General features: G+C 32.2%; 2 protein-coding genes across 2 annotated transcripts in view; one reads left to right on the top strand and one right to left on the bottom strand.

Moving 5' to 3' along the window:
* The first annotated feature begins 812 nt into the window (after window positions 1-812).
* Window positions 813-3,184, top strand: LOC110028263. Its single transcript, XM_020730033.1, has 6 exons — window positions 813-1,255; window positions 2,006-2,120; window positions 2,224-2,299; window positions 2,600-2,654; window positions 2,759-2,813; window positions 3,063-3,184. The coding sequence occupies exons 1-6, from the start codon at window positions 860-862 to the stop codon at window positions 3,182-3,184; spliced, it is 819 nt and encodes a 272-aa protein (XP_020585692.1). The 5' UTR covers window positions 813-859.
* Window positions 3,185-4,536: 1,352 nt separating this feature from the next.
* The window catches only part of LOC110028298, a 24,210-nt gene continuing 18,772 nt past the window's right edge, over window positions 4,537-9,974 (bottom strand). Inside the window, exons 2-5 of the mRNA XM_020730091.1 lie at window positions 5,613-5,767; window positions 5,404-5,470; window positions 4,899-4,950; window positions 4,537-4,809 (exon numbers count right to left, since the gene is read on the bottom strand). Of these exons, the coding sequence (XP_020585750.1) occupies window positions 4,725-4,809; window positions 4,899-4,950; window positions 5,404-5,470; window positions 5,613-5,767 (359 nt within the window). The 3' untranslated portion in view covers window positions 4,537-4,724. The remainder of the gene's footprint in view (window positions 4,810-4,898; window positions 4,951-5,403; window positions 5,471-5,612; window positions 5,768-9,974) is intronic.

The raw sequence follows: 9,974 nt of genomic DNA, 5'->3' as shown, positions 1-9,974 counted from the left end.
ATTTTTCATTTTTATCAAATTCTAAATGATTTAATCGTGGCACGAGTAAATATATCATTTCAATAATTCAAAAAAATAACCTAGATGCTAATTTTATAAATATTAATATTTTGAGTGTTGTGAATGCAGTTATATCCCTATCATTTTAAGTAGTTTCAAGCCAATTCAAACTTCCAAGATTTGTTTGGGATCACTTTTATTTTTAAATTTTTACTATTGTTTTATGTTTATTTTAAAATAAATTTATTTAATGCATTTTTTTTCGCATGTTTTTATTTTTTTTTAAATTAATTATATTATTTCTAAGAACACATCTAAACAAAATATCAAGTGCTGCACCACAAAAACCTAAACTATAATTGCTAATAAGCTTGATTAATGGGTCTTTGACAGAAGGAATCCACATCAAAAATAAGGAAAAGATTTACATACATACCACTCGATTCCTATAGATTCACATATCTAACACCTATACTTCAATTTTTACATACATACCTCAATTCTTATGTATTTACATATCTTACAACTAAATTTATTTTTTATATTTATACCATACAAATGTTTTATATCAAATTAAAATTATCATCTTTTTAACTCTTTAAAAGTGAGAAATATATTTTCATGCATGGGTAAGGTGGTATGTATGTAGATGCCCCTAAAACAAACTAAAGTGTCATTTGCCTGTAGAATGAAGTTAGCATAAATTGCCTGCAAGCAAATGGCAGCTTTAAGGATGCCTTAACCCAATTTCAAGCAAGAAAAAGTATAAAAATCTATCCATACCTTCTAAAAGAGAGAAACACAATGTAAAAAAAGACAAAATCTCAAATCCTTTTACCTTTCCACTTCGATTGCCTCCATGGCCTCCTGCTTCCAGGCACAGTGGCTTCAGGTATCCATTACACCAATCAGAAAACACAGAGATGGAGCACCAGTAGGATCAGGAAGAAGCAGTATATTTGCCAGTAATAGAGGATTGAAACCCAGGAGCTCATTAAAGCTAAGAAGAGAAACAAGTAATGGCTACAGTTTTGTAGCAGCTAAATCTTGGAGAATTTATTGCAGGGATTTCCAAGATGGATATGAATATGGAGGGCAAGAGTCAGCCTGGAGGAATAAAACTGAAGCTGAGAAGGTGGTGGAGAAATTTTTTAACTCTATCAATAACAGGAATGTGTCACAGCTAACTGCATTGCTCTCAGATGATTGTTGCTATGAAGATGCACTCTTTGATTCTCCATTCATGGGGAAGAAGGTAGTCTCTTCTGGAGTCTCACGAGGTTCTGGGATGGCCATTTTCCTAGGGGCTAGTTGGGATCGCTTTTGTTTTTTGTTTTTTATTTTATTTTATTTATATTTTTAATTGAAATAAAATAAATTTGGTATGTTAAAATATGTTCAGTTGTTTTAAAAAATACTTGAAATAACTTTTAGATATTTTGAGGGTTTTAAAAAACAAACAAATTTACTTTTGAAAACAAAATATCAAAACATGCAAAAAAATAAACTAAAAAAACATATAGTAAGGAATTTATGGGTTCTTCTCTTCAGCTTTTACAGGTGTTATTTAGGTACTTACTTTTTGCCCTCAAGTAATTCAAGCACTCTGATTTTATTTCAAACAAGGTGAATAATTTAGACATCTAACCTTTTGATTCGCTACAAGATAGATTCAAGAAAATAGATTATTAGAGAAAGATATTATTTGATTGTTTGATTCGATATAAAGCGCATTCACTCGACATTAAGCCATTTAAGGATCGCTTCCACAACAAAAAAGCGATTTTAAGTAAACAAATTTAATTAGACTGCATTAATTTTAAAATGAATAAGCTCTGACAAAAGTTCTAAACTTAACAAATATGAAGTTCAAGAATATATATTGTCAAGTATTAATGGAAACTAACATAAAAAAAAGTTCAAAATAGTAAAGAGCAACCAAACCATTAACCATAAAAATCTATTTTTCATAACCAAGTGAAAAGATTAAAGCAACTTTCATCAGGATGTCAGTAGATTTGTGGCCAGGCTAATGGATGCAATGGGACCAAATGTAAAATTTGAGGCGCGGGTCTTCTGCCTTCTAGGATCTGATGAAGCAGCTGCCCAATGGATTCTAAGTATTCTCTAGTCACTTCTGTATCTCTAATTTGATATATTTTTTTGTCTCAGTTCATCTCAATTTTATGATTTTGCATGTTCTTTATGTAAAATGTTTTGCAGAATGGAAAGGCAAGGAAATACCCTTCACACTTGGCTTCAACTGGTTTCTACTGGACGAGAAGCAGCTCTTAATCAGGTAGACACTGGGATGCCCGCGCCGCACCTAAAAAGTGCTCCCAAAGAGAGTCTTAGTCCCACAAAAAGGTCAAAATTAGATATTTTGTGATATCATATGATTTTCCTTATCTTTTCTTTTTCCACTTGTATTTCTTTCATATGGTCAAAATGCAAGCACTAATGTCAAAAAATAAAAAAGAAAACTTTCAAGCCTCGGCATAGCATGACTGAAACTATATAAGCTTAAGACTATCTCAAGCCTAACAAACTTAGCATCAACAGAAGGACTTACCTCTCATTTTCTATCATTCTTGTGCAGTAAAATTGGAAGCTTGAACGAAGAACTAAGGGTGAAGCCTGGAGAGAGAATACTGGTACATTGAAACCGTCCCTTCATCTCTGTTACTAACACAATTTTCATAATTTCAAATATTATTTGTTTAAATCTAATAAAATCTCTATTTTACTGAATCTACAGAAAGTTCTGAAGATCATATCAACAACTCTAGATGAATCCCAGAACGATATGGAAGGCAATCTCTGACTTCATTTCCAACTCAGTATATATACTTTTGCAGTTTTGCGAAACAATTTATTGCACATGAAAATAATCAAGGGAAAATAATATAGACAGTCCATAAACAATAACACAACTCCTAGTTTAAAGCTTTCGTTAATTCTCAGCTAAATTACATGAAAATTGTATGAATAGGTTTCCTCTGTAAAGATTTTTTCTTTTTTCGATTTCACATTAAAGTAAATATTTAACTCTTGTGATGCAGCAATCAGTATATCTCTTCCAAAAATTTACAGAATTATGAAGGAAGACCGTTCTCTTGCAGACATAGCAGAATTGGTTGCAGAGCCATTTAAGCTCAACAATGAGGGAAGCAGCCTAACTTAGGGGTTGTTTTGGAACAATTTTATTTTTTGTTTTTATTTTTATATTTTAAAAATATGTTTGTTTAGTGTATTTTTTACATATTTTATAATTTATTTTTAAAAATAAATTAACATGTTTTCGAAAGCACTAAATATAAATTTTAGGTATTTTGCGTGTTTTTAAAAAAAATTATTTTGAGCGCTTTTAAAAATAACCATATTTTAATAAAATATGTCAAACATGTTTAATTTCAAATCAAAATAAAAACAAAATAAAATACAAAATAAAAGTGAGCTCAAATCGCTTCTTGGTCGTCGTAAATTTAAGATATTTGTTCATTACTTGCAGCAATGACTCGAAAAACGACATTACAATTTAGATTTTCCCATCATGTTGAGATCAGTGAGATTTGCAAAAAGAAATATGAAATTCAAAAGTACACAAGAGATGCGCATTTGCAAGAAAACTAAGAAATTCAAATGTACAAGGGATGCTCTAGAATTGTAGCACATGAAACGGGTATAAAACAAGGAGATTCAGTTCTCGCTTAAGAACAGAGTTACTACTGCCCACTGAAAGTAGCGCGTACACTCATACATGCCTGATAAAATGATATGCATATACTAAGGAAATCTTCTCAGTCCAATTATCTGAGTTCAAACCAATAAGCTTATTTTTCAAAGGAATAATATGTCTTTGTTTAGTTTTGTTCTTTTTATGCTACACATAATGGATCTCAAAAGAACCTAACATGAAGATGTAGAATTTTCAATAAAATGTTTTTTTGGGGACATCTACATACATACCACACAATTCCTATGTATATACATATCTAACTCCTAAACTATACTTTTACATTGATACAACCCAAATCTTTCATATCACACCAAAAGTACCACTATTTTAACTTTTAAAAAAGTGAAATACACCTTTCCATGAATGGGTAAGTTGGCATATATATATGTAAAAATTGAAGTTTAGGAGTTAGATATGCAAATACATAAGAATTAGTGGTATGAATAAAAATCTTCCCCTTTTTCTGTTTGAACATTGGTGGTGATGAGGGGATGGAGAGAGCAACTGAAAGGGAAGAAAGAAATTCCAAACCAGCCAAACCTCCCATCAAAATTCTAAACTCAACAATGAGAAACTTGATGCAGAGAGATTGTCTTTGTTGAATAAAATCTCAAAAATATAAGTTTGTTCATTGCAGTCAATGATTCCAAATATTCTAGTTATCCGTCTTTGTGTCTTTAGAACCTAGAAAAAACATAATTGAAATAATCAATCCACACCAAAGGTCATTTACCGCTTAATTCCTTCTAGCTAGAATACAGAAAGTAAAAAACAGCACACAGATGCAGGAGCGGAGCTCAATTTAAGTGAGCTTTTAGATATAAATTATTGACTTCTAGTACATTGATGTCATGGTGTACAAGCTTCTACAAGTAGAATACTTAAAAGCCATGCAGTTCAAATATAAATCAACTAAATAATTTACCTGCAATTCTATATATTTACTCTGTAAATGGTGATCTCCACTTTTATATGGTTTGAGTTTTCAACTTTTATCCCATATCCAACGGCTCGGTTTAAAAATTTGCTTCAGAAGAGCCATTTTTGGGACATTCCAGTGCTCCACATGCCTTTTAAGAGCATAGAAGGTAAAAATCAGAAAGCAAACATTTAAATATTTGCAAAAAGAAGGGTATTAACAGCTCAACCATCACAATACCTGCAGACCTTTCCCGAATGGATATCAAAATAGTATTCCGTGTATCCAGTAGCTGAATGGAAAACAAAGAAATTTTATGGGAAGATTTAAATGCACACTCAATTCTTATGCATTTACATATCTAACACCTAAACTTCTATTGAAAACAAAGAAATTTTATAGGAAGATTTAAATGCACACTCAATTCTTATGCATTTACATATCTAACACCAAAACTTCAGCTTTTACGTATATGCCACCTTATGCATCAAAAGGTGTATTTCACCTTCTAAAAGTTAAAATAGAAGTATTTTTGTCAACGGTCAAATACACTTTGATATGAAAGATTTGGATGTTATAAATGTAAAAATTAAATTGTAGGTGTTAGATATGTAAATACATAAGAATAGGGAAGTATGTATGTAAATGCAGCAATTTTATACTACTAAGAGGACTTTCGAACGTTAAAAGATATGAAGACGGTGAGAGGCTTCAGAAAACCAAGTAGCTGCTTAGAAAAACATACCAGAAAGAATAGGTCTCCAAGGAAATAACATGACGCAGCTAAAACGCCAGTGCCCAATTCCCTTATCCTGAAATATGTTGTGGCAGCCAATTACTTGCTTTGATTAGCAATTAATTAGACAAACTGTAACTCTTCTTGCAAAAAAATTACAGTTTAGAAGTTACTAAACTATATCTAAAAAAAGATAAATATAAATAGAATAAAATTACCTCATATTCTTCCCATTTAATTAGTTTCATATCGGATTTCTCAAGTAATGATCCAAAATTTGAACAATTCCTCTTGAACCGGCCAAGACCTCTAAATGAACCAGCAGGGTCAGCAAATTCACAGTCTTCATTGTAAGCGCTCAAAGTCAGGTTCCCTAGGGATGAGAAACAATGATTATAGGGGATATAAATATTCTTTATTTCATGGCTCAGTTGAATAACATATTTTTGCAGTAATGATGTAACTCAATTTCTACTTTATGTGAGAGTTTCTCCGTATCAAGTAAGACCACCCCTCTTCCAGAAATTATAGGCACATTGCATGTCAATCATCAAGGGGTTAGTTTAATTAAATGTTAGTGGTATACTCGTTTGGCTAGAACTCAATTCTTGGAATGAGTTCTGGCATTTCCGAAGTTCAAAAAACTCGCTAGAGTTCCCTGATTTGGAGTGCGCCTTAAGAAAAGAAGTGGTGAACTTCGTTCTTCGATAGTTGAAAATCATGTCGAGAATGAATTTTGTGCAAAATTGAAATAATAAAATAATTACCAATTTCGGAGGTGTTTGGTAGCTGGATTTGAGCAGGATTTACGTACTATTTAATGTAAATTCAGCCAAACACAAATAATCAGACAACTTAAATCCTTCGCTAAATTCAATTTTTCTTCCCTTCCCTTAGTTTTTTAACGTAAATCCGGATTTATTAAATCCAATTATTACATGGATTTAACGGATTTATCATATAGAAAGAAAGTCACAAGAGTGTATTTATGCTAAACATTATAAGCGAATTTAATGGATTTAACATTGAATGGACAAGAACAGCATTTGGATTTAATAAATCCGGTTTTATTGGATTTACTAAATCTTATATAACCTAAATCTTATAGGCAGCCAAACACCCCCCTTTAAGTAGATTATACTATGCTAAAGTTAAGGATTATACTATGATGCACGGATATGGCCACATGACACTTTTATTATTAAAAATATAAAATAGAAATAGCATCGGACAAAGCCTTATAATTAAAATTATAAAACATGTATAAAATATAAATAAACATAATATAAAAATAATAAATAAGAGAATAAGAAATTTTAAATTACCTTTCAAAAGTTAATACATCATAAATATTGTTTAGTTTATGATATAGAAAAAGTAAAAATTACCTATCCTATTTTACATCAGAATTAAAGACGTTTTAATCAGCTATTCGCTAAAATAAATAAAAAGATTGATTTTTAGGCATGCATTTGCACTTCACCACCACGATCATCATCACTAGATATCATAGGAAAACTAGATGTTAATTTACTACCTAGACTATGAGTCATGTACAATCTTCAATCAAATAATTATTCTACACCATTTAAAAAATAGAATTGAGCACCATGTCTGTATTTATGTTGTGCTTCCCTCTCTGTGGCCTTATTTAGGTCATCAAGTTCAATATCAGAACCCCAGCTCTAGAGCAAAAGATGAGAAACTTAGTTTAGATGGAGAGATCAGATGGAATGATTAAGAGGGAGCATTAGAGGCAGCTAGACAAACTTCGGACGATGAGCTATGGTTTGCACAACAATATATGAAGAAGTGATAGGCTAGGCGGATGGCCACTGTTCCGGAGAAGAAATAAACAGCGCTGAAGGCCCCCTGACTAATCTTTATAGCATTAGCTAAGAATGAAAGGGTGGTGAAATTGGAGATTGGAATAATCAACAAGATCTAGTGATTCTTGGTAAAAAGGTGAGTCCGTGGAAAACGAGAATTGTAGGATAAAAAAGTAGTATGTCGGGCTATTCAAAAGAGAGTCGTGAGTCCGTGGAAAACGAGAATTGTAGGATAAAAAAAGTAGTATGTCGAAAGAGAGTCCAGAGAAGTGGATAATTGACAGTAACTGCAAAAAGTAAGCAACATCAACTAGACTTCAAGATTAAAAAAGGGGCAACAGATCAACAACGGTTTAGTAAAGAAATGAAAGGAACAGGTCTTGAACATAAGAGATTGCGCAAGTGCTGTGGTGAGATGGACAGAGAACAAAAGATTGATTCTTGAAGAAAATAATAGCTACAAAGAACACGATAGGGTTGTCAAGAATTGAGCTCAGTTTGCTCATGTATAAGGTTTTTCATGTTCGGCTCGAGGTCAAGCCACGCTTTCACTTGTCTGTTTATATTTGGCTTATTTTAATTTAATAATCATATTTATCTAGTACTTGGCTTATTTATATTAAATAAATAAATCCTTCAAGGATTTAATAAATAACCAAAAATTTAAATGAGTACTTGACTTTTCACATAAAATTATAAACAAATAATTTTACAAATCTAAAAAAATAAACAATTAAATAAATTGCATATTAGTATCTAACTAGTTTACACCTATTAAATATAATAATATATGAGTTTAAATTAAGGTTTTTTGCAATCAAATAATATAAATAGATTATTGAAATAAATAAAAATAAAAATGAATTGCACTGAATTAATAAGCATATCGATATTAAATTATAATATTATATATTAATAATACCTAGTTAATCAAACTTTGTCCAAATAATATAGCATATATAATATGAGCTATTAAAAAATATATTATAGAGCACTTAACAAGTTACTTGTTAAACAACAAATGGTTTGTTTGTGAACATAATGTCCGCAACTTTGCGCCCCTTTTTATTTTTGGCAATTGTTTTTGTATTTGCATCTTTCAAATCTCCCTTCCCAAACAGTCTTTGCTCAAAAAGAAATAGAGTGAGGAAATGTAAGAAACAAAATTGGGCAAATATGAAGAAGAAAATAAAGAGGGAAAAATACAAAGATATCCTATAAGACGGTCCTCATAACATGAACTAACGAAAAATGGTCCAAAACAAGTCAAATCTTACTCAACCCTCGTAAATATACGGGAAAAGCATTATAGAAGGCATTCGTAAATCAAACATATTTCATTCTGGGTTTAAAAAGACCTCCCACGACGACGTATTCTTGTGATTAATTATATTTAGAGAATGCTTAAGAAGACTCTCGATAAAAAGATATTATGTTTGTTTTATATAAACCTATGAAAAATAGGACGCCAAGGCAATTTTCAACAATTCCAAGAGGAGAAACATCCTAATGTCAAGGCTCAACTATACCATCGAGCAAGTGGTGAATCATTGTAACCCGACGACAACCCATCTCTCCACAAAAAGGGCCTATGTAACAACTATAAAGACTCGACAAAGGAATACGAAGGACCCAATATGGGTGTCAATAAGGGAGGAAAATCCTAGATGAATAGAGATGGTCTAGTTAGGACTCTATGGATTTGTCATCTCATGCCATTACGACTCTAAATCTACTAAGTTGTGAGAGTAGTCAGCCCAACATGACAATGAATTACTCGTCAGTAACCCATGTATTATGTTGTCGAAAGTAATTCAGTAGACTTAAAGTCACAAGAAATAGATGTATAAACTCCTATGATTCAACTCGAACAGAAAGAAAGAAATAGGACTTACACCTGTCAAGAGTATAACAAAGACGCCTACAGAGTGTAAAAGGAACAAACGACTCAGCTACAGAGTTGTATCACCTAACAAAGGACATAGACTCCCATCTAGTTCGAGAGAGCCTCTTAACACCTTAAACTGTACTATACAATATCATAAGCAAATAAATATATGATTGGCCAATCAAGTTGAGGAAGCAAATTTACTTTCCCTTGGGACCTACAACACGAATGCAATGTTATTTGGTCCCTAATTGTGGAAGCCCAATTAGTTTGGGTATATAACCATGCATGAAAAATCATTTTAAACTGGCCCAGAGGGCAATGTAGGAAAGTAAAGATAAAAAAATTAAAAAAAAAACTTATTTTAAAATAATACAATTTTAATCCTAAATTTTATTCTATCCTCAAGAAAACTAAGCACAATGTTAACCTAAACAAATCACAATCAAAACGGGTGAAACTAGCCACACAATAGAAAAATAAACAAACAGAAATATATAAATAAAAAGTTTGAGCATCAATAAATGAGCAGCATTGTTGACCTCAATTTTCGTGAGGTCTAGTATTTCTCGTAGGAGTTAGGATCTAGCCTTAGGGGTCTTCCTGCGACTATCTTAGAACCTTAGAAGTGGTGCCCGCCTCGTTTTAGTTCGACCTATTTCCGTCCTCTTTTGGAGTTTCGCGTGTGCGGTATCGACTTCTAACACTTAGAAGGATGAAACCGACATGAGGAAACCCAAAATGGATTCCTATAGGACCTTCCCGAGCCTTAGGGTGGCCTTCTGCACAATTCGCACTCCTGCGCGCACCAGCTTCGCAATTCGGAGAGTCGACGTGTCCGATCTCCGCAATTCACATTGCCT

Source organism: Phalaenopsis equestris, unplaced genomic scaffold (genome assembly GCF_001263595.1).
Source record: "Phalaenopsis equestris unplaced genomic scaffold, ASM126359v1 Scaffold000507, whole genome shotgun sequence".
NCBI lineage: Eukaryota > Viridiplantae > Streptophyta > Magnoliopsida > Asparagales > Orchidaceae > Phalaenopsis > Phalaenopsis equestris.
The sequence above is the reverse complement of the archived record's forward strand: the minus strand, read 5'-3'. Positions and strand labels throughout refer to the sequence as shown.